This window comes from Doryrhamphus excisus, chromosome 10 (genome assembly GCF_030265055.1).
Source record: "Doryrhamphus excisus isolate RoL2022-K1 chromosome 10, RoL_Dexc_1.0, whole genome shotgun sequence".
NCBI lineage: Eukaryota > Metazoa > Chordata > Actinopteri > Syngnathiformes > Syngnathidae > Doryrhamphus > Doryrhamphus excisus.
The window spans coordinates 14,758,582-14,782,975 of record NC_080475.1 but is presented as its reverse complement, the minus strand read 5'-3'; the positions used below and the strand labels follow the sequence as shown (position 1 = coordinate 14,782,975).

The 24,394-nt window shown below is 42.0% G+C and overlaps 4 protein-coding genes across 9 annotated transcripts in view; 3 read left to right on the top strand and 1 right to left on the bottom strand.

Moving 5' to 3' along the window:
- Nucleotides 1-11,917, top strand: part of celsr3 (cadherin, EGF LAG seven-pass G-type receptor 3) — a 51,888-nt gene extending 39,971 nt beyond the window's left edge. Inside the window, exons 21-36 of the mRNA XM_058084097.1 lie at nt 146-349; nt 411-588; nt 674-841; nt 1,022-1,148; nt 1,311-1,517; nt 2,686-2,860; nt 3,503-3,615; nt 3,694-3,773; nt 4,728-4,854; nt 4,932-5,048; nt 5,733-5,830; nt 7,183-7,274; nt 7,347-7,520; nt 7,988-8,182; nt 8,803-9,817; nt 10,724-11,917. Of these exons, the coding sequence (XP_057940080.1) occupies nt 146-349; nt 411-588; nt 674-841; nt 1,022-1,148; nt 1,311-1,517; nt 2,686-2,860; nt 3,503-3,615; nt 3,694-3,773; nt 4,728-4,854; nt 4,932-5,048; nt 5,733-5,830; nt 7,183-7,274; nt 7,347-7,520; nt 7,988-8,182; nt 8,803-9,817; nt 10,724-10,751 (3,098 nt within the window). The 3' untranslated portion in view covers nt 10,752-11,917. The remainder of the gene's footprint in view (nt 1-145; nt 350-410; nt 589-673; nt 842-1,021; nt 1,149-1,310; nt 1,518-2,685; nt 2,861-3,502; nt 3,616-3,693; nt 3,774-4,727; nt 4,855-4,931; nt 5,049-5,732; nt 5,831-7,182; nt 7,275-7,346; nt 7,521-7,987; nt 8,183-8,802; nt 9,818-10,723) is intronic.
- Nucleotides 11,918-12,121: 204 nt separating this feature from the next.
- Nucleotides 12,122-15,828, bottom strand: LOC131137169 (uncharacterized). Of its 4 annotated transcripts, none has more exons than XM_058084791.1 (4): nt 15,377-15,828; nt 14,233-14,288; nt 13,981-14,164; nt 12,122-13,854 (listed from the first exon to the last, which is right to left on the bottom strand). In XM_058084791.1, the coding sequence occupies exons 1-4, from the start codon at nt 15,579-15,581 to the stop codon at nt 13,532-13,534; spliced, it is 768 nt and encodes a 255-aa protein (XP_057940774.1). In that variant the 5' UTR covers nt 15,582-15,828; the 3' UTR covers nt 12,122-13,531. The 4 variants fall into 4 exon arrangements, with proteins under 4 accessions (XP_057940774.1, XP_057940776.1, XP_057940775.1 ...); XM_058084793.1 differs by having other exon boundaries at nt 13,981-14,152; XM_058084792.1 differs by having other exon boundaries at nt 14,233-14,285.
- On the top strand, nt 15,622-22,524 carry wdr6 (WD repeat domain 6). 3 transcript variants are annotated; one of them, XM_058084775.1, is made up of 7 exons: nt 15,622-15,643; nt 16,246-16,333; nt 16,519-16,662; nt 17,364-19,812; nt 20,393-20,470; nt 20,582-20,698; nt 21,579-22,524. In XM_058084775.1, exons 2-7 carry the CDS (start codon nt 16,264-16,266, stop codon nt 22,372-22,374), a joined length of 3,654 nt encoding a protein of 1,217 aa, XP_057940758.1. In that variant the 5' UTR covers nt 15,622-15,643; nt 16,246-16,263; the 3' UTR covers nt 22,375-22,524. The 3 variants fall into 3 exon arrangements, with proteins under 3 accessions (XP_057940758.1, XP_057940757.1, XP_057940756.1); XM_058084774.1 differs by lacking the exon at nt 15,622-15,643 and adding an exon at nt 15,920-16,045; XM_058084773.1 differs by lacking the exon at nt 15,622-15,643 and adding an exon at nt 15,941-16,063.
- A 158-nt stretch (nt 22,525-22,682) lies between these two features.
- LOC131137170 (uncharacterized) lies at nt 22,683-24,061 on the top strand. Its single transcript, XM_058084795.1, has 4 exons — nt 22,683-23,040; nt 23,173-23,233; nt 23,313-23,576; nt 23,653-24,061. Exons 1-4 carry the CDS (start codon nt 22,897-22,899, stop codon nt 23,859-23,861), a joined length of 678 nt encoding a protein of 225 aa, XP_057940778.1. The 5' UTR covers nt 22,683-22,896; the 3' UTR covers nt 23,862-24,061.
- Nucleotides 24,062-24,394: the final 333 nt, after the last annotated feature.

Sequence of the window (24,394 nt, the reverse complement as noted above, 5' to 3'; positions counted from 1 at the left end):
GCGTGCTTGCCATGATGTTGCCGTTTGAGTCTTCAATTTTATGTCAATAAAAGTTATGTCGACTATTATGTGGCCATCGACTTAAGCAGTGTATAAGTTAGAAAGGTTAGCGGACTAACGATGTTCTAATTGTATTGTCACACAGTCATGAATCTGGATCGGGTGGAAAACCACACCGACGTGCGGCGTCGTTTCCCACGGTACCACACCACGCTGTTTCGCAGTCAATCCGTCTGGGATCCCTACACCCACGTGTTACTGCCCCCTGCTGCCCTGGGGCCACAACGACAACAGCAACAACATAGCTGGAGGGAGAAGGAGCGGAAAGAGAAAGAAGTCGAGAAAGAATGTAAGAGTACATATCAAAGAGTACGGCAGACAGCATGCTAACTATAACTGCTCCTTCTCAGACATCCCTCCTGTTCAACCCCCAGTCAGCATCTCAGCCAATCACACGAGCGAATACACAGCAGCGAGACGCACTCGTGCAGCGCCTGAACCTCCCATCACAATAGTCATTTTGCTGATCTATAGAAGTCTTGGTGGAGCGCTACCTCCAAAGTATCACACAGACCGACGAGGAGTGAGGTGAGTACCGAATACCGAACGATGCTTTCTGATCATGTTGATGTATGACTTATGTAACCCTGTATTCGCTTTCATACGGTCCCAGGCTTCCCAGACACCCAGTAATGAACTCCCCGGTGGTCACCATCTCTGTCTACAACAACCAGACGTTCGTGGGTGGACATTTGGACCAGCCCATCTTACTGGAGTTCAAACTACTGGAGACGGCCAATCGTAGCAAGCCGTTGTGTGTCCAGTGGAACCACAGCAGCCAGTGAGTACACACCACACCGATTGTGCATTACTTTTTACAATTGCTCTTTCTAAGAAACTAAGAAATATTAATGTTTTTCCTTATCTATCAGTTATTTCAGTGATATTTAAAACAAAACAAACACAACAAATGAATCTATATCATCTACGCAAACATATGTGTTGTTGTGTGTCCCTGCAGGTGTGAGATCGGAGGTTGTTGGACAGTGAGGGACTGCATGGTGGTGTATAGGAACACCTCACATGTCCGCTGTCAGTGTCAAAGGTTTGGTACCTTCGGGGTGCTGATGGACAGTTCCCACAGAGAGGTTTGTACAATAGGCTTACATTCACTTACTGGACTTTTCACCTATATAGTATATATATAGTGAAATGCAGATGAAAATGCCCAGAAGATGCCTAGTGGGATACATTGTAGTTGTCTAAGACCATTGTTTTTTTTTTAATTCTATACCTCTTTTCGCAAGCAGCAGTTAGAAGGCGATTTGGAGACACTCGCCCTGGTCACCTATTCCTTCCTGGTGCTCTCCATGCTGGCTCTACTTGTCACTGTCCTGGTTCTGTCGTGCCTCCGAGGCCTAAAGTCCAACACCCGGAGCATCCATTCCAACACAGCTGCAGCCATGTTTTTGTCTGAGCTTGTGTTTCTGCTGGGGGTCAATCAAACTGAGCAACAGGTTTGTACTTGACTTTTAATTATTTTCAATCAAAAGGTCCCCTTTTTGATTGAGTAATGTTAAGTAACTATGTAAGTATATATAGCATCGGTCCCTTCCCCCGGCTACGTTTCATTAACCATATATGTAATTATGTGTGTTGTGTACATCTTGGTTTTTTTTCCAGAGGAGGTGCGACAAATATGTGCTCAGTCAGCGTGTAATCACATTAATTAAAGTGCATCCTCACACAGACAGCTGTACAGTGAAGACAGTTACCTCCAGCTTTCCCCTTCATGCACATCACACTCGGGAGAGCATGTTAGTGCTCACAGCGGTTACGCCATATTTTGCTATTTCTGTCTTCCTTCACAGTTTAGTTGATTCTTTATGCACACATGTGTGTGTGTGTGTGTGCATTGATGCATGTGAGTGACTAAAATGTACCATATGGGTTTATTTCTGCTGCAGTTGCTTTGCCATCTTAAAGATTCAATTCACTTAGATTTTGTTAATTATATATATATTGTTCATTAAAAAAATTGTACATTTAACTCAATAATTAAGGCTGCACGGTGGTCGAGTGGTTAGCGCGCAGACACAACTGACCGTTTTCCACACTTAAATTACCCTAAAATATTATTAATGGTGCCGTCAGTGGATTAAAATGTTAAGTTAGGATTAATCACAGCTAGGAGACCCGAGTTCAATTCCACCCTCTGTGTGGAGTTTGCATGTTCTCCCCGTGCATGTGTGGGTTTTGTCTGGGTTTCCTCCCACATTCCAAAAACATGCTAGGTTAATTGGCGACTTCAAATTGTCCATAGGTATCAATTTGAGTTTGAATGGTTGTCTGTTTATATGTGCCCTGTGATTGGCTGGCCACCAGTCCAGGGTGTACCCCGCCTGGGATAGGCTCCAGCACCCCCCGCGACCCTCGTGAGGAAAAAGCGGTAGAAAATGAATGAATGAATGAACTCAATAATTAATTATCCATTATAAATCCATTAGCAAGATTATCTCTTTAGCTCTTATTTCACACTTCCCCATTCGTCCTTCATTTTCCCCTCCTCGTTGCTTCGTATCTCTGAGCCATCTGTCTGGCCTTGCTTCGATAAGTTATCTCCTTTTGGCTCTTTCAGCCATTCTTTCTTTCCCTTTGAATCACTTGTCTCTTCATTTTTTCCAGTTCCTGTGCACGGTGGTAGCCATCTTGCTGCATTACTTCTTTATGTCCACATTTGCTTGGATGTTTGTGGAGGGCCTTCACATCTACAGGATGCAGACGGAGCAACGGAACATCAATTTTGGAGCCATGAGGTTCTACTATGCCATCGGCTGGGGCGTGCCTGCTATTATTACTGGTATGCACTATATTTTTGTATGAATAAACGTGGTCATGTAAAAAACTATAGGCTAAATATTAGTACCAGGTATTTGCTTGGTACTGTATTTGTTGCGAGGCAGATTTATCAATCTTTACTGCTTCACAGGCCAAAAACAATTGTCAATCACACACCCTTAGGCTATTTCAATGGCAAACTCACAGGGATTGTGGCGTCTTGTCCCGTGCCAAGGATCATGAGATGTGTTTAGGTACACACGTATACATATACACATATACCAGTACAATTACACTGTAGTAAATATAGAATATCATAATGTGCAGGAAGAAAAACTGCACCGACTACTAGGTCGATACATGATTTTAAGTTGATGCCAACACAGTCAAGTCGTGCAGATGCCTTCACCAGCTGTCTGTGCAGATAAGCTGTCCTATTGGCATTTGTCTGGAACCCGATTCCATTTAAGCTGTGAGATAGGACACAGGAATGCACACACAAGACAGACGTTTTATTTTTTCGTTGACACATCCCATTAAGAATTCATTTCTGTCAGCGTCTTCCAATTACTTGCTGTATACAACTAAATTTCTCTCCCTGAGACATATATAGAACAAGCATATAATATACAATATGTATTGTGTTTGTGTCTTTTCGTGAAAGGTCTGGCAGTGGGCTTGGACCCTGAAGGGTATGGGAACCCAGACTTTTGTTGGATCTCAATCTATGACAAGCTGATTTGGAGCTTTGCTGGGCCCATTGGAATTGTCATACTGGTAACGTTCATATGGAGAATTGATGAGTTAACTCTTAAATTGAACATATTAAGATAATCTGACTCTCCATCTGTCCAGATGAACGGGGGTATTTTCACGATTGTGGCCAAGATGTCTTGTAACCCTACACAGAAGGAGACCAAGAAACTCCCTGTCATGTGAGTACAGCTCCATAAAGTTTATATTTTCAATGGTTCACAAAAATCTACCCAGCTGGCCATTTGCCATCCTTAAGTTACCCTAAAATATTATTAATAGGGCCATCAGTGGATTAAAATGTTAAGTTAGGATTAATCACATTTTGGGGCTGTATGGTGGAGGAGTGGTTAGCATGCAGGCCTCACAGCTAGCAAACCCGAGTTCAATTCCATCCTCTGTATGGAGTTTGCATGTTCTCCCCGTGCATGCGTGGGTTTCCTCCCACATTCCAAAAACATGCTAGGTTAATTAGCGACTCCAAATTGTCCATAGGTATGAATGTGAGTGTGAATGGTTGTTTGTCTATATGTGCCCTGTGATTGGCTGGCGACCAGTCCAGGGTGTACCCCGCCTCTTGCCCAAAGACAACTGGGATAGGCTCCAGCACCCCCACGACCCTCGTGAGGAAAAGCGGTAGAAAATTAATGAATGGAAGTTATGATAAATCACATTTTCGGCGCTGTACAGTTAGCACGCAGGCCTCACATCTAGGAGACCAGAGTTCAATTCCATCCTCTGTGTGGAGTTTGCACGTTCTCCCCGTGCATGCGTGGGTTTCCTCCCACATTCCAAAAACATGCTAGGTTAATTGGCGACTCCAAATTGTCCATAGGTATGAATGTGAGTGTGAATGGTTGTTTGTCTATATGTGCCCTGTGATTGGCTGGCCACCAGTCCAGGGTGTAACCATTTTTGCGGATTAAAAATGGATGGACGGACGAGAGGCGGGGTCACCCTGGACTGGTCGCCAGCCAATGGCAGGGCATAAAACAGCATCATTTATGAATTAATTATTTTGTGAAAAAACGCAATCCATAAAGGGCATGATGTTCAAACCATGATGTAGTGAGGGACAACTGTATATATAAAATATTTTTTCTCCACACTCATTGCTGCCCTATCTTCTTCTGCAGTGCGACCATTCGCAACGCATTCCTACTGCTGATGATAGCCACCTCCACCTGGCTGTGTGGCTTGATGGCTGTCAACAACAGCATCCTGGCGTTCTACTATATATTCGACGTCCTCTGTCTAGTGCAGGTATGAACAAAGTATACAGTATATGTACTCGACGGCCATGTGGGCGCTTAGTTATGATTGCTAATGCTGCTTTTTAGGGCCTGTCTGTATCACTGGTCTTCACCGTGTTCAACTCTGAGGTGAAGGAGGCCTGGACGGTGGCCTGTTTGGGGAAGAAGAGTCTTGAAGAGCCGCCAAGACCAGCGCAGAATACGGTGAGTTATTGTTTGATTGTTTGGTTACTTTATTTGTCGACATTAAAAAACGACAGTCACAAACGTAAATGTAAATTTTTGGATCTCATTAGATTGTGTAAGTGTGCCTAATGAAATGTCCAGTGAGTGTGTTTACTGTTGGAGATCTTTTTTAGGTACATATATATATACTTGTTATCTTCTGCTGCACTGACCTCAGTGAGCTCCTTCCTGCCTTCCATATTCCCCCATCCTTCATCTCTTCCTCCTGTCCTCTCATTCTCCAGCTGCCTCCAGGGATTGGTACTGACCCAAATAGAATAATAGGAATATACCACCCAGCGCATTCCACGCGTCGCACATTGTGGGTGCATAGTGATGCAGTATGTTGGTTAAGACGCAGTTCATCCATCCTTTTAACGTCCATTTGCCTCTAAACTCTCGCATATTTTTAGACGTACAAACTGGACCGTGTTTTAACCCTGCGCTCCGTTGACCTGTATGTACAGTACATTATAGATGATCTGCTCCCTTTCTGTCTCATTAAACATAAACGAGGAGAACAGTGGTCTTATACAGTACAGAAAGCCCAGGTCATGTCCTATTTTAACTGCTCCTGTCAAAGCGCTTCGTCCGGTGACAACTGATGGGACAACTTCGCTTTGTTCTAATAAACGTCATTTTACATGAAAATACTTTCTCCAGGCCCAGAATCCATATCACAATGCTTCGTTGTTGGAGCAGAGTGGGCTGCACCGCATCACACTTGGAGCCTCCACCATCTCCTCTGTCAGCTCTGCCAGGTAAAAAAAAAGCACATTTATTATATGGAAATAATATACACTACTGTTTGGGATCACTTGGGAATTTTGTTGGCCAGAAAGCTTTCCTGGTGGTGGCCTGCCACAAATAAATGAATGCATGAGAAGCATTGTATAAGGGCCAGTTTTGGTTGGATTGTTGTTTCTCGGTTGGGTTGTTGATTGATTAATTAGCTAATTAATTAGTTAGCAAGATTACGTATTAGGACTATGTACATCTGTGTAATACTTGTTTTTATAGTCAGTATAGTTACTCCAGTCCCCATTCACTGTGCAATATCTGATCAACCTCCATGTGCAATATTAAGGGCTCTAAATGCAATATACTAAGTTCTATGTGAAGTATTTCCATAATAACTCTCTAACAAGATCTCTGGTCATATAGCTCTCATATATCTCTGGTCATATATAAGAAACAAAAAAAGTGTTTGTATTTTCGAAAAGTACACTACCCCTCAAAAGTTTGGGATCACTTGGGAATTTTTTTTTGACCAGTCTGAGATATGGCTTTTTTTGTCAGTCCTGCCATGAAGTCCAGCATCCTGAAGTCTCCGCTTCACTGTTGATACTGACACTGGTGTTTGACGGCTACTATTTAGTGCAGCTGCCAGGTGACGACCTGTGAGGCGCCTTTGTCTTAGACTACACACTCTCAGATATTTGTCTTCTTGCACAGTTGTGCAGCGTTTTTCTGTCCTTGTTAGACCCAGTTTGTGCTGCTCTCTGAAGGGAGTAGTTAACAGCATGGTAAGAGATTTTAGTTTTAGTTTAGATTTTTAGATGGCTTTTCTAATCATCTATTAGCCTTATAAAATGATGAACTTGGATTAGCAGCCATACCAGGAGATTGATGCAGAGGACTGACAGTTGTTGATAGTAGGCCTCTATGCAAAAATGTACATCCTTTTTTTGAAAATCATCTCATTTATTTTAATTGTTTGTGAAATGCATGAAAATGTGTTTTTCTTTGGAAAACAAAGACATTTGCAAGTGATCCCAAACTTTTCAGCAGTAGTGTACATATTAACTTCAAACCATTCAAGAGGACCTGCGTGTCTTCACTGGTTCTTCGTGAGGCGAGATTTGGGACAGTGTCGCTTCAGGGAGGAAGTGACTGTTTGCATTAACAGCCTGTTGTTTATTTAGTGGGTCAGTGGGGTACAGATCAGACGACTGTACCGCATGTAGAGCAACACTAATGTTCTTCTTCTTCGCAGCTCACTGCTTGTTTGTACAAGACATGCAATATTTGAGTGGATGCTGTCTTTTAGTCTGCATGAGTAGACACGCATTGTGTACCGAAGAGTCACTCCTCTCCTTGTTTGACTGTTTAGGGAAAATCTCTTAGCTCGTCAAACTCTGGAACAAAGCATCGTTCAAACTGGAGCGACGGATCTGGATGTAGCCATGTTTCACAGAGATGGAGGTAAACGCTATATAAGCATATGTTGCTATGTTACATGTTTTTCACAATAATAATCCCGCTCTCTCTAACAAGGTGAGGATTCCGATTCTGACTCCGACCTCTCCATGGATGAGGAGCGCAGTCTCTCCATCCCGTCATCTGAGAGTGAGGACAACGTTCGTCTACGCGGACGCATCCAGCGGCGTTTCAAACGCTCCAACCACGGCGAGCGCCTGCTCACTGAGCCCACCCACAACGGTACCAAAGGTAGTTTGACCAGCCAAGGTGTCACAATAATTTTACTTAAACTTCCGTATTTTATAGTTTAAAGGGGAACTGTATTTTTTGGAATGTTGTCCATCAAATGAAACAGTTACTGATTGTAAAAGTAAACTGTATTATGGAAAGCAGGAAGTGAACAAATGCAACAGTTACTGATTGTAAAAGTACCAGATGGAGGGGTAGGATTTAATAAGCTTTGCTTCTTCCTACTCCTTTTGGACATGTGGAACTGTGAACTGATTATGTGATGCATTCAATTGTAATCTGATGCATGTTCAAATGAAATAAAACCATTACCATTACCAACATTCACAATGCTGATTTGAAACATGAACACATATTTATTTCCCTTTTCTGTGCATTATAATGCCAGAAAACAAAAAACTGAAATAAAATGTACACTGCTACCTCACAGACAATGTGATGTATGGATAAATATCTTTGTGTGACAGATCTGGATGGTAACGACCTTCTGTCTTACTGGCCGGCCTTAGAGGAGTGTGAGAAACACACCCTCCAAAAGTGGGGCTCGGAGCGCCCCCTGGGGGCCGACTACAGTAAGGACGCGGCCAACAACAACCAAGCCGACGGAGCACTCACCAGCGGGGACGAGAGCGGCCTCACGCAGCCACACAGGCACCGCAAGGGTGAGCTCAGGAGCCTGTACATGTTATAACCTATATAACATGTTATGTTATGTTATGTTATGTTATGTTATGGTATGGTATGGTATGGTATGGTATGGTATGGTATGGTATGGTATGGTATGGTATGGTATGGTATGGTATGGTATGGTATGTTTTTTTGTGGTATGTTTTATGGTATGTTTTATGGTGTGTTTTATGTTGTGTTTTATGTTATGTTATGCTTTGTTTTATGTTTTATTTTATGTTTTATTTTATGTTTTATTTTATGTTTTATGTTATGTTTTATGTTATGTTTTATGTTTTATGTTTTATGTTTTATGTTTTATGTTTTATGTTATATTATTCTATTATTATATTATATTATATTATATTATATTATATTATATTATATTATATTATATTATATTATATTATATTATATTATATTATATTATATTATATTATATTATATTATATATACATACTCTATTGTACAAACTCATAATGACAAAGGATGCTTTCATATTACAGCCTCAAAACATGGCTGACATTTTCTTTTAGGCGTTACGGCGTCCCTCAGGGCGTACTACTCAAACCCAATGTGTTGATTCAGCCTCTTGTTTTTTATGTCCTCCTTGTAGGTATCCTGAAGAATCGTCTCGGTTGCCCCCCAGCCCTCCAGGGCATTTCAACAGTGGGCCGGGGTCCCAGTGAGCTCAACTGGTACCGCACCTCGACCCTGGGCCACAGAGGTGTCCCTGCAGCCTCTTATGGCCGCATGTACTCTGCCTCAGCTGGTGGTGGAGGGGGCACAGGCTCCCTCTCGCAGCCAGGTTCCCGCTACTCCTCCAGGGAACATCTGGACTCACTGGCTCGGAGGCAGCTGTCCCGAGATCCTCTCGGGAGGCAGACAGTCGGGGGCTCGAGAGACCGATTGGACTCGAGGGGTTCCAGAGATAACCTGGACCTTTTACCCAGGAGAAGGGAGCTTGGCCAGGGTGCGGGGCTCGCGGGCCTGGGGCTGGATCACCAGAGAATGTCGTCATCCAGGGAGAATTTGACCTCCTCCAGGGATAGACTGGACAACCATCACTCAAGCACCATCCACGCCTCCAGAGAAGACTTGAGGGGGAACGGCATGGAGGGAACCCTGAGTGGGTCCAGATTGCAGCTGAACACGCTCACTCGCCGGCAAGCTTCATCCCGGGAGCACCTAGCAGGGGCGCTGATGAGCAGTAGGTCCAGAGAGCAGCTGGAGGCCAATGGAGTGGGGTCACAACCATGTCGGGAATGGCTGCGCTCCCTGCCACCCCGCCAGCCCTCCCACCCGGACCAACCTCCACCTTCCTCCCCACCGCCACCCATCTCAGAAGAACCCCAGCAAGAGGCCTTCCCTCCTCCAGGTCACATGAGAGGACGACTGGACTCTGCATGTAGGTACCCTGGGCAGACGCCGCCTGTCACAGGTTTGAACCCTTTGGGGCGACAGCCGTCTAGCGAACACCTGGACATACTCTCCTCCATCCTTGCATCCTTCAACCCTTCTGTCCTCACTCCTCCAAATGCTGCGTCAAACTCTGGGCCTAATGGCTCCGCCCAGGGCCCCTCCCCCTCTGCCACCTCCCACAGCATATCCGAAGTCTCTCCTGACTCCGAGTAAGTGTCCTCTTCCTTTTGTCCCTAGCAGAAAATGATTAGACCCCCCTTGTTTCTTCAGTTTATTTATTTTAATGCCTGGTACAACTAAAGGTACATACGTATGTACAAATAAAATATACACATAGATAGATGGATGGATGGACGGAAGGAAGGAAGGAAGGAAGGAAGGAAGGAAGGAAGGAAGGAAGGAAGAAAGGAAGGAAGGAAGGAAGGAAGGAAGGAAGGAAGGAAGGAAGGAAGGAAGGAAGGAAGGAAGGAAGGAAGGAAGGAAGGAAGGATGGATGGATGGATGGATAGATAGACTTTCTTTATTGTCATTGCACAATAACACAGCAATGAAATTGCCAATGAAATGGCCTGGCTCCCGTATAATAATAAATAATAATGTGGACAATAAATAGATGACATCAAATATGAACAATGCACAGTGTAAACAGTAATTTGTACAAATAATTGAAATAATAATTAAACATTTTAAATTTAAAATTTAAACAATGCATACAATACATTGTGAAAGTATAGTATATACCGAATTTGAGTCTTTTTTTAAAGCATAAACAGTAATTTGTACAAATAATTGAAATAATAAATACAATTTAAAATTTAAAATTTAAAATTTAAAATTTAAAGTTTAAAGTTTAAAGTTTAAAGTTTAAAATTTAAAATTTAAAATTTAAAATTTAAAATTTAAAATTTAAAATTTAAAATTTAATAAATAAACATAATACATACAATACATTGTGAAAGTATAGTATATGCCGAATTTGAGTCTTTTTTTAAGCATAAACAGTAATTTGTACAAATAATTCAAATAATAAATCAAATTAAAAATTAATACATACAATACATTGTGAAAGTATAGTATATACCAAAGTTGAGTCTTTTTTTCTCTCCTCCTATCAGAGCCAACAGAGGTGAAGGACAGTCTTGATGACGGCCTCTGTAGACCTACAATCTTCTGTGAGGACAAAGTCAAAGGCCATGGAATATCCCGAAGTTCATCGTAGGACTCAAAACAGTTTTTGACAGGTGACATATCGACATGTCTTTAAAACTGTTTACACACAAACCCAGACAGAATCAATGTAAAAGGAAAAAGGACTGTACATACATAACACACAAAAAACACTTTTATACATTTTGTATCTTTTTAATTGGGGACAAAGACGTCTCTTATGATGTTTTACTTTTTTGTAATGTCCGTGTGAGTGAAACTGGTGAGCGAGCGCCATTTATTTCCCCGAAAAAACATTTTAATCAAATGTGGCAAAGTATTCGTAATCTGATGGGAAAACATCCAAGAGGTGATGTAAATAGGAGTCGGGAATGATTGTATTGAGGATGCCACACCAGGGTGCAGGGTTTTAACCATTAAAGCTCCATCACAAGTTGTCATGTTTTTGCAGTTCAATGAATGTGACCTTGTCGTCTATGTACCTCTTGTGCCTGGACCTTGTCCGTGGATCCGCTGCACCACATCCTCGGTGGGTGAAGGTTTGATACCGCTTTGCCTCCCTCTGTCCCTCCCTTCAATGCCACAACCATTGAAGACTGTTTTTACATAACAACCTGCCTCTTGACATAACAGGAACAACTTTATCCTGTCTGTGCGCATCCAAGCCAAAGGGAAAACTGTTGAAATGTAGAGGCATTTTTCTTCCAGAAAGTCTGGTTTTGTACCACTTTAGAGGTTCTACAGAATGTGATCGCCTTCTAATTCTTTCACCTTGACCCTCAATCCATTTTAATCCGTTGAATTATTCACTCACACTTTTATTATCGGCTATATAGGTAATTTTTTGGCGTGAGTGTCCTCTCTATATAAACATATCTTCATGAATAGTGGATGTAAATATTGTTTCAAATGGAAAGCATCTCCTACCACTCAATTTAGTTTGGATACACAAAGCATTTAAAAGGAAGCACAGAAAAAAGGGATGTGCTCCGAGAAGAAGAAGGGAATAGGGAAGGGACAGGAAGTACACAATGAGGCAGAGGATGGAAAAACGATTACGAATGGGAATGTCTGTGATTGCCTTTGTGGATGCCTTTTTGGCATGACAAAATTCCTTTGCTGTTACCGCGGATACAAGTGAAATGTTGGAAATTAAAAACAAAAAGTATTCCTACATGGGTGCTTTTTTTTGTGCGTAGGTATGTATGTATGTGTGTGTGTGTGTGTGTGTGATATCAAACGTAAGAATCTTAAATTATCATCTTAAAGGCAAAATCAATATATAGTAAAAATATAAATTAATTTTTATAAATGGGCTCAGTGGCAAACACAACACTGCATTTGGCGATAAAAGGTATTTTTTATTCACTTTACAATGAGGTACATTTTTTTCGACACATACACATTCAAAGTTATGGTTATACACATAAAACCTGTAATGTTTTGATTGTCCATGGAGAAATGCAAATCTAAAACCTTGTAAAGATCAGCAGCATTTCTTGAAATGCTGCAAACCTTTCAAGAAAAGCATTTCTTGAAACGCTGTTTTTTATTTAACCACCTCACAAAACAATGTAGTTGTGTTTTGAAATGTTTTCCCCCCTACAAATTAATGCTAAAGGTTGTTATTGTCAACATTTTTAGACCAAATAAACCACAAATTCTTTGCTAATGTAGTATAGTAATAAATCTCATAATAATGCAATATTTCCCGTAATATGCCATCTTTCACTCTGTAAAGTTGTGGAATTGCCTTTTGTCTCACAGGCAATTCGTACTGTCTAGCATTTGCAGCATTTCTTGAAATGCTGCTTTTTATTTAACCACGTTACAAAACAATATAGTTGCGTTTTGAAATGTTTTCCCCTCTACAAATTAATGCTAAAGGATGTTATTGTCAACATTTTTAGACCAAATAAACCACAAATCTTTTGATAATGTATAGTAATAAATCTCATAATAATGCAAAATTTCCCGTCATATACAATCTTTCACTCTAAAGTTGTGGAATGCCTTTTGTCTCACAGGCAATTCGTACTGTCTAGCATTTGCAGCATTTCTTGAAAAGCTGCAAACCTTTCAAGAAAAGCATTTCTTGAAACACTGCTTTTTATTTAACCGCGTTACAAAACAATGTAATTGTGTTTTTGAAATGGTTACCCCCTACAAATTAGCAAATTAGCTGTCTAGCATTTGTAGCATTACTTGAAATGCTGCAAACATTTCAAGAAAAGCATTTGAAAACATGGAACAGTGTGAACTGTCCCAGGAGTGGCTGACCAACCAAAAATTACCACAAGAGCACAGCAGCGACTTAGCCAAGAGGTCACAAAAGACCCCACAACAGCATCCAAAGAACTACAGGCCTCATTTAAGGTCAGTGTTTGACTCCATCATGAGAAAGCCACTGCATGAAAACATTTTGATGATCCCCAAGACCTTTGGGAAAATACTCCGTGGTTTGACGAGACAAAAGTGTGAATTTTATATGTGTATATAATTATATACACACACACTATAAATATACATATACGTATGTACAGCATGTGTTATCCTCTCTGTGTAGTTCAATGACATTAGTGCAAGTGGTAGGGCCAATTGGCCAAAACATTCAAGTAGCTTCTACTAATGTGAAAGCTATTTAGCAGAATAAACAGGCATTTAAGTCCAAGCCCATGTATAAAAAATAGTTCAGTGGCATGTCGGACTACGGCGAAAATGGCTAAGAATCCCAATTAGGCTCTCATCCCGCTGGATCAGGACCTCTCCTCGTCATCATCACTGCTTCCTGACGAAGACGGCACCACATCTTCTCCCATCCTCTTCAGCTTGGCCTTGTAGTAGTTCTTCTTCATCCTGAAGGCTTTCTGCTTCTGGCGAGCTGCTCGTGTATTCTCCCTGACCAGCTCCTGCTCCCACGCCAGCACCTTCATCCTGCTCTCCCACTCCAGCAGCCTCATCTGCTGCTGCTGCTCCAGAACTTCTGCCCTCTGCTGGTTCTCCATTGGATCACGCTCCGCATCTTGTGACCTGCTGCCCCCTAATGGGACCAGACGCTGGCTGAGGATGCTGGAGGTGCCTGGGAGAGGAGGTGACTATATTAATTTCATCTAGCAGGACACTTTATTTATTTGTAGCCGTGCATTAGAAGACAAATTTTATCCAAGAGGACACCGAGGGCCACATACTGGTTTGGTGTGTGTACCTGCTGCGGTGAAATAAGCGGCAGGAAAGGATACATCCTGCAGCTCGGCATTCTGGGAGCTTCTGGACTTTGACGTGGGGCTGTGGTGTAGATCCGACCAGTCATTCCCTGCTACCCTGTCCAAGTCGTGATGCTGCAGGGAGATGGTCATGTGCTCCTTGCTGTCTTCAACCTGAGGGTGACACTGATATTTTAATTACCTTTTAATTACCTTTTATAATACTTTATACGGATGTGTTTTGATGTATTTACCATACTCAAGCTGCCATTCATCTGCCCAGCAACACTTATCATCCTCAAGTTTCCTGCTTGACAGTAGAAGAAGAAATAAGCAGGGAGGAAGTGCAGCTCAAATGTTTCAAGGCTACAGCGCTCCTCCTAGTGGCCAAAGAGGTAATGACACACTAGTCTCAGTCAAAAAAACGGTAAAACAGGTAAGAAATATTATGAAAATAGGATATTAATTTGTTGTGAGCCCTCAAAATGACACCGTTATTCATTTTAATATGTTTTAATATTTTTGTATATTTTTTGGTCAATTGTTGATTACTATATATTATATTATATATATATTAATATTATTAATATATATTAATAATATTTTAATATTTGAAATATACTATACAACCCCCTTTAAAGTATATTTAAGTATATTTAATTATACTATAATATTTAATTTTTTTGTTAATTGTTGTTTTTTAATATTTGTATATATATATATTTGTTAATTGTTGATTACTATATACTATATTTTAATATTTTAAATATACTATAGGTCCCCTTTGAAGTATATTTAAGTATATTTAATTATACTATAATATTTTAATTTTTTGTTAATTGTTGTTTTTTAATATTTTTATATATTTTTTGTTAATTGTTTATTACTATATACTATAATATTTTAATGTTTTAAATATACTATAGACACCCTTTAAAGTATATTTAAGTATATTTAATTATACTATAATATTTTAATTTTTTTTAATTGTTGATGACTACAAAATGCCTCTAATTATGTTATTTTCATTTTATCATTTTTCCTGAAATAAGCGTAAAATATGCACAAATGCATTTTTTTTTTAGTCTTTTCCATTTCTCAAGTAAGCTTAACAGTACTTCATTTTACACTTGTATGAGCGTTAAGGACCCAAAATGTGACTTTAAACATTGCTTTTACAGTTGAAGATGTACAGACAGTGATAGTGTGACACTGTAATTCAGACATGTTCATTCTGGTTTCAGTGGGTGAAAATAGAAGACACCCTGCCTGTCTTGCTGACATATGCCAAAAATAAGGATAGCAACTACACATGGCCCCATTGTATGAAATAGGAGGCATATAATGGCACATAATGATGACGGTGGTGCTGATTTATGATGCGTGTATCTCTACTACCTTCTACAAGCTTGCGCACCGCCGCTTTGTGGCCAGATCCTCCTGCGTGGCTGGTGAGGGCAGCCTCGCCCATGGTCTGAAGTTTAATGGATTTACAACAGGCCTTGCATCGGGCGGAGTGAATGTCCTGGGCGTCCTTAAGCAGCCACTCTTTGTAGATGTCCTTGGAGAGCCAGGACTCTTGGAACTTGCACTTCCCCGGCATGGCCACAACCTCAAGTTAGCTGTGGATGGCTAGTCCAAGCAGCTTCACCTTAGACGATCGTGGTGCGTTCATGTTCACTCGGAAAGATGTGGTGATCAGATGTTTTTATGTTCCGTTTGTTTAAAATTACCACTCGACACTAATCTGTTGGGTTACGTTAAAAACGGCGAAAATATTGATAGAAATTTTGTCGAACAAACAATATCCTAGTATGCTAAAACGACATATTTGAAATCGTAAAATAGCCCTGTCGATAACCAAATATTTATAAATGCACCTCTGCTGAACACTAACACGTGACTTGTTTCTCCAATAGAAACGCGGTTAGAATATTTTCATCCAGCCAGTAACTAGGAAACCACCCGAGAATTCTGATTGGTCAAAAGACCGGAAGCAGGAACACTCACATGGTTGTTTTGGGGCACATTAACAATTTTCAACCGTCGTTGTGCATCGTTTTACTCGTAAGGATACGGGAAACGGTATCTTATTTCAACGCAAGGGCGTCAATTGTACTATGACATAAAATAATTTACTAGCCATACAACAACGAGTACAGTACTGTATCATAGTGTTCTAAACAGCAAATACCCCACCGTTGTCTTTTGATTTCAGTATTAACTATGATTTACACAATGTACTCTACGTTATAATTGTCTTTCAGGCTTCAGTCTCTGAGATTATGGAGACAGCAGCGTTAGTAGCGCCTGTCACTGCGCTGGAGTTCTTTCAAGATGCATTTCTTTTGACTGGTAGGCTTCTCGTTTATTTTTGCTAATTTTAACAATAAAGTACAATATCGCATGTTGACATACAAGTCGTTTATTGACAGTGTGAACTGTACAGCACTTCACTGTTTTTTACATGACCTAATTCTTGGTTCCAAAAGTTTGCCACAACATATTTAGTCTTAATATGACGTCATCTTTGTTGTCAGGTGAAGGTCCAGTGTTGACGGCGTACAGTCTTCAGCCTAAACCTAAAGGATGTACTTCAATGGCTGTGCTCCAACACTATCGCATTCACGGGATTAGACCCAAAATATTATCTACATCACAATGTTCTGACAGGGAAACCAAAGGTAAGCCTAATGATATACAAGCCTGACATATATATATACACCAGTAACTTGGAACATTCACGGTTAAAAATGGTTAAGTATTATAAATAAATAATAATAAATTATAAATAAATTATAATAATTCCATTCCAGTGTCAAACTGTGACCATCAAAGCTTTTATTACACATGCAGACAATTTAGAAAATTGTACGTTGTTAACTGGCTGCACGGTGGCCGGGTGGGTAGACCTCACAGCTAGGAGACCAGGGTTCAATTCCACCCTCGGCCATCTCTGTGTGGTTTTCTCCGGGTACTCCGGTTTCCTCCCACATTCCAAAAACATGCTAGGTTAATTGGCGACTCCAAATTGTCCATAGGTATGAATGTGAGTGTGAATGGTTGTTTGTCTATATGTGCCCTGTGATTGGCTGGCCACCAGTCCAGGGTGTACCCTGCCTATCGCCCCAAGACAGCTGGGATAGGCTCCAGCACCCCGTGACCCTCGTGAGGAAAAAGCGGTAGAAAATGAATGAATGAATAATAATAATCCGTTCCAGGGTCAAACTGTGACTATCAAAGCTTTTATTACACATACAGACAATTTAGAAAATTGTAGGTTGTTAACTGCCAAATGTAAAAATAGGTTAACCATTGTTTGTTTCATTGATAATAATAATATAATATAATAATAACCAAAATGCTGCTGTGTCCAATCCCCTAGGGCTGATGTCAACTGACCTCGCTGTATTTGGTGGTAAAGCAGTCCGACTGCTGAGGCTCCATTTCGATGTCACTGGTGTTCAGCATCCACGCTTGGAGATACTGGGCCCCCTTGTGGAACTACAAGACTGGGCCCTGGATGTCCGCTGGCTATGTGAAAACGAACAGCCTATCCTATGTGTTGCTGTAGCCCATAACGCTGCTCTTCTCCTGGACATGAACACAGGAAGTGCCTTGGCTCAGCGCTCCTGTCTGGAAGGCTGTTTGCTGTACTCTGCCCTGCTCGTGGTTCATAAATGTTGGGATGATACCATCCTGATAGGAGGGACTGTTTTCAACCAGCTGGTTCTCTGGAAGCCTGGAGGCAAAGCAAGTGAGAACAAAGGTCCAGTTGAAAGACGTCTACTGGGGCACAGTGGTGTCATCTTCAGCATCTCGTACCTCCAGGAGAAAGGATGGCTGGCTTCAGCCTCTGATGATCGTAGCGTGAGGGTGTGGGCTGTCGGTTCTTTAGGGGGCCCCGGAGGGAACTGTGGAGACCTGAATCCAACCTGTTTACATGTTCTTTTCGGACACCAAGCGAGGGTGTTCTCTGTGCGTCTCTCCCCAAGGAGGGTGTTTAGCGCTGGGGAAGATGGAGCCTGCTTAGTGTGGGACTTGGCTGGAGGTGGGACGGTGGTTCGCACCTTGAAGGGACACAGAGCGGGCGGAATCCGGGCGCTGGCAGTCACAGAAAAATGGGTGGCGACTGGGGGAGCGGACGGAGGGGTTAGGTTGTGGCCGGTTGAGGAGAACGAAGATGAAGAAACACTGGAAGCGGAGAAGATTACCGATCTGGAATTTTCCGGTGAAGGTGTGCCTAAAGTGGTTTGTCTTCTCCAGGATGAGGATGATGATGATACAAAATGGAGTAGATGTACGATTGCAGTTTGTACTGACCAAGGAGTCGTTTACCAGTATAGCAATGGCGCCTGGGAGTTACTATGGCGAGGAACTCCTGAGTTTCAATCCTACTGTGTGATGGAGACAATGGCTGTTAATGTGAAACCTTCAAGAAGAAGAGTTAATTTATGCGCTGTTGGGAGCCTTAGTGGAGCGTTGAGGGTCTTTCCCATCCCTCAACCTCAGAATGGCGTTTCCCTCCAAGCCGGATCAGGCAAGATCCACAGTCTTATATGGCAAACTGGCGGCGATGATCTATATTTGCTAGCGTCCAGTGCAGAAGGACACGTCCATCGTTGGTGTGTTGATGTCACACAAAAAAATGGATTTTTGAGTCTTGGGGTGAGTCACCTCCCTTGGTTTGTGCTACCGCCATGTGCCAAACGCTGGCTGACGGCCGCCGTGCGACTCCGCTCTGAGGCAGAGGGGGCGCTATGGGTGTGCGGAGACAGAAGAGGCTCCCTGCTTTTGTTTCAGGAGAGAAAAAACGATGAAATTAGCGCAGGTTTGATGCCGTTAAGCTGCCTGTTTGGTGTGCATGGTAAACAGGGCGTAACTTCAGTGTGCCAGTATGATGGACTTCTATACAGCACTGGGAGGGACGGATGCGTGCGTGTTTTTAGAGTGCATCAAACATCTCAAGAACCACTTGAGGAACATGGAAAAGACGGTCTTCAGCTGGAGGTTCTGAGGGTCCAGCGGGCCTGCAAAGGTATGGAGTGGTTAGAGAAGGTTTTGATTCTGAAAGCTGAAGATAACATTCTAAATGAAAGTGAAAGTCAAGATGGGATACAAGGACACATAGACAAAGAGTCCAAGATGGAGAACAAGGGAAGGGAAGCCCGCTTTGTCATCTTCGGCTTCCACGCCTCCCACTTTGTGGTTTGGGACCCGGTGAGACAAGAGAAGCTGCTAGTGGTGCCTTGCGGTGGCGGACATCGCTCTTGGAGTGTCTGGCCACCCCACAAAGACATCTGGCCCGGATACGGCGCTCTAGTCTTCATCAAGCAGGGCTCTGTCCTGGCATCAGAGCCTCCCGGAGAGCTGCCAAGCTGGTCCGGCGGTTCCACGGCAAGGAATGGAGGATGGAGCCTGAGAGAGGGGATCCATGGGAAAGGGATCGGGTGTGTTTGCTGGCTGGGGAGCGTAAAGGAATGGGAGATAATAGCGACAGGTGGTGAGGACACAAGCGTAACCATCCTGGCTCTGCACCCCGAGTCTGGCAGCATCAAAGTCCTCTCCGTTATCACAGACCACATCTCAAGCGTCCGCGCCATGGCGGTGCTAGCTCATGAGGAGAGCAGCACCCCGTCACAATTCCTATCTGCGCTGTTGGTATCAGCCAGCGGACGGGCTCAGATGCAATGCTACCGACTGTATGTCGTTTGGGATGAGCAGAGACTGGCGCCATCTTGCCAGGTGGTGCAGGTGGCAGGTCACCGATTGGACGAGCACTGGGAGAGGAAGCGGAACAGACACAAGATGGTGAAAATGGACCCAGAAACAAGGCAAGTCATAAATCGGTTTATGGGTGTAAATTGCCAGGAAACTGCCAGCCAATCACAGGGCACATATAGACAAACAACCATTCACACTCACATTCATACCTATGGACAATTTGGAGTGGCCAATTAACCTAGCATGTTTTTGGAACGTGGGAGAAAACCGTAGTACCCGGAGAAAACCCACACATGCACGGGGAGAACATGCAAACTCCACAAAGAGATGGCCGAGGGTGGAATTGAACCCTGGTCTCCTATCTGTGAGGTCTGCACGCTAACCACTATATCACCGTGCCGCCCCTTTAGTGATCACCATTATCTTAAAATTAGCATCATAAATCCTCTGTTGTTTGCTAACTTGCTAACAACCTTTGAGACAGTTGTTCCAATAGATCACTGGTCCGTGTGACCGGAAGAAAAGCTCTGATCAACATGACTTGAGTAAAAGCGAAACACCGTTGGACTCCGACTGGACTTACTAATTAATTACTAATTACTGAATAGTGGCGTCTTATATGCAATACGATCAATACATTATATGCTGTCATTTTTCAAGAATTGACTCAACATGGCTGTGTGTTTCCAGGTACATGTCTATGGCAGTAATGGAGCAAAACCAACACGGTGGTCTTGTGGTTCTTGCATGCAGTGACGGGGCTGTCAGGTTAGCCATGTTAGCCAGCAAATGAGTCTTATATGCTATACCTTTGTCCCAGAGAGAAGCACTAGAATAGTGTTTTTCTGCTCTTCATTGCACCTTTGCTTTCTTTTCCAGATTGTTCTCAGTCAGTGAAAGTAAGCGTCAACTGGATTTATTGTGGGAGACATTTCACCACCAGCGGTGTGTTCTCAGCGTCGCCACCTGTAGCCTGGAGGATGGAAAAGGGAACAGGTAAACATTTATATTCGTACTGTCTGGTTCCAGTATCGTCACTTCAATGTTCACGCTGTAGGGTATGTAGGGTACAGTTCTGATTTTTTTCGTTACATAAGATTTTTTAGTCGTGAATGCTGGAATGGGTGCAGATTCTGGAAAATCTAAAAAGTTTTCTGTGCGGGTTATTGTGTAGCTGCTCTATAGGACCAACTCAATACATAGGATCGATATATATATATTTTTACATTAAGGTAGAAAAGTATATTGTATTAGTGAATTTTAAAAAATTACAACATTGAAAGTTATTTATAAAAATGCATTTGTAATGGTAATGGTTTAATTTCAGTTGAACATGCATCAGATTAAATAATAATAATTAATAATTATTTAATAATTATTTAATAATAATAATAATTTTTAAATTAATTAAAACAGACCATTTTGGCAGGAAGCACAAATGAAAGGAAATACAACTGGAATAGGTGCAGATTCTGGAAAATCTGAAATCTGAAAATAAGTTTTCTGTGGGGGTTATTGTGTGTAGCTGCTCTATAGGACCAACTCAATACAAAGGGTCGATATATATATATATATATATATATATATATATATATATATATATATATATATATTTTTTTTTTTTTTTTTTTTTTACACAATGTAGAAAAGTGTATCGTATTTAGTGAATTTAAAAAAAATTACAACATTGAAAGTTATTTATAAAAATGCATTTGTATCAATATTTGTAGTGGAAAAATAATTACAAATAATAATAATAATAATATTGAAATTGTTCCAAAAAGCAATGCCTTCCCCCTGGGTGTCTGGTGTACTCTGTTGCTGAGTAATCACAATGACATATTTCATAACGACAAACATTCATGTGTTTTTGCAGGTATATGATGCTGTTCAGTGCAGCAACAGATGGTCAAATAGCGGTGTGGGACCTGACCCAAACCACCTCCATCTCGTCCCCTGGCTCTCCCCTTGCAACTCCACCAACCCCCTGCCTCATTATTGCCGCCCACCAAAGTGGTGTCAACTCATTGGCCGTTTGGGCTGACACACACCAAGATGGCAGTTGCCTGGTAACGGTTTCCAGCGGAGGGGATGATGGGCAGCTGACGGCATCCATCATCAGGGCGCGGTACCCTCGGGAGGATGGCAAGACCGGGGACGTTACCCCTCTTTGTCTTCATCTCCTCTCCCAGTGGAATATCCCTCTGGCTCATTCTGCCCCTCTGACCTCTCTGAGGTTCTTAAAATCTCACCTGATAGTCACGGCCTCTTGCGATCAAAGAATTTGTCTGTGGAAAGTCTGCAGTACAGGCATCAGCCACAAAGGGGTGCTGTGCTCACATGTTGCTGATGCTGCAGGGATGGCAGTCTGGGAGAAGCAAGTGATGCTGGAGGATGATGAAAAAAGGAATACGACTTGCGAGAAGGTGAACTGTGAAAGAACTGGGAGTCAAGCTATGCTGGGGAGGACCGATGGGTGGGGTGGCAAGAAACAGGAAGTAACCGATGAAGCAGCCAGGAAGACAGATGGCCAAATTTTGAAGATGGATAAAGGGAACACTGAAGTTTCTTCCTGTGAGGGAGGAAAGACTGGGTGGGTGCTGGTCTGCGGTCAAGGCTTCCAGCTGCTTCGTGTTAGAAATGAACACGAAGATAAAGACGAGAAAAACTAAAGGAGGAAAAGCAAGACAAACACACCATTAGTCAGTTAATAGACATGGAGAAATAAGTGGATTTTACAATCACAATCAATCATAATTGTATATATTTTACATTTGTAGACTTTGTTTTATGTTTTTTTTTAATAAAGTTAATTTATTCTTCACTTACAGGAGACTCACTGGTTAATTGGGAATGATCTGGTGTATTTTCACATTTTTAGAAAGTCTAATTAGTTTCTAGGATGTGAAATATAGATATTTATAAACAAAATATTAGTGTTATATATCACTCCAATTCCCATGCTTGGTGACTTGAAACCCAAAACTTAAAATATCACGTACCAGTAAATTCCAAACTCAATTTCTAGCCAAATAAAATAATACATAATTGTAAAAAAGTACTGTACAATCTACACAAGGATGTACTGTACTGTGTACTGTACGTTGCAATTATGTATGTGTGGGGGGGTCACAGTACATGAAGACTCCTGACTCCATGAATACATTAATATTTTAATATATTATTCTCGTCTCATGTTGCCCTTTTTCACTAGCAGCCATCTCTCCAGCTGTGTCATCACACAGAGAAAGGAGGAAAGTGCACGGGTCTCCGAGAAGAGGAAAACTACGCCGAGAATTTTGTATTGTGACGCATTTGGAGGCACAGCTGATGACAAGGTGAGCCAAGGGAGGGATTATGGGAATTGGACACTTTTAGACACCTGAATCTGACCTTGAGTACACTTGAGCACTTTTTCTGACTAAAAATGTCAACTAACAGCAAGAGAAAATGTTTACGATATGTTTCAGTTTTTCTTGTTGATGCCACGTGAACGTCTGCCTGTCATTGGTTCATCTGGGGGTAAAACAGGTGATGGCTAAATATTAATCTACTCTAAAAAGTCAATTTGCAAGGACCTGAATTCTGTATCTCCATTTTATTGTTGCAGTCAAACCTCCCAGCACCAATGGCAGAAAGCGCAGTCAAAAGCAGAAACCCTCTGCCAAAGCAAGACCAGCTCCTTTCCAAGCAGACTCCACCATGACACCTTGGAGGGGACTGGTTCTTTCGGACTCCTCCTTTACATCCATTTATGTGCCCCCGTCTCCGACACCCCTTCAGTCGACCCCTTATAACGACAACCAAAACAAAGAACTAACTTTAAGTTTCAACTCTCAATCTTCTTCCCCCACTGTTCGTGCGGACAGCACAAGTACAGTAGCATTTTTCTTTATTTTTATTACGCCGCCATCCCTTCTTTTTGAAGTAATCTCTCTCTCTGTGTCCAGATGGAGAATTACAGAAGCAGCAGAAGATGCCCACCCAGGCCACGACCCCTCGACTGCCCCGTCTCCCTCCCCTGCATCCCATCACCAATCTGAGCTTCTCTCGTAGTTTTACCTTCTCTTTCTTTGAGCTTCCTCTGTACCAATCACCTCCGTTGCGGTCCGAACGTATGAGGAACCTCATGAAGCTTTTGAGAGAGACACATTACTGATAACCTCAAATTGCATGTTGAGTACATGTTGGCAGGTTTGCACAACATTGAAAGTACTCCATGTTTCTGACAGTTCAGTAGCCGTGAGTCCTGAATCTGTAAAAAACGTGCAAATTTTTAATGATGCTTTCATGGACCAAGGAATATCCCTTAGCCCTTCCCCTACTCCGTAAAATCAAGAGACAGGGGTTAAGAATCCTTTATCGCTTGCTCGCTGTAACAAAGACAGATGAGATTATTAAATTGTTCGTAATAAATTTTTCCTACCTTTCTTGCGTTTGACTTTTCCATACTAGGATTGCTGGGATGACAGTACTTTATTGTTCTGTTCTGAAAGACCTCCCAACTACGTCACAGTCCTTTCTATTCTGCTCAGCCGTAATTGTGTCCCTGCAGAAAGTGCAAAAGGAGAAAGGGTTGGCATTTTTTTGGTGAGGATCAATTTGGTAATGATAATGGTTTAATTTCATTTAAACATGCATCAGATTACAATTGAATGCATCCCATAATCAGGAAAGAAGGAGTAGGAAGAA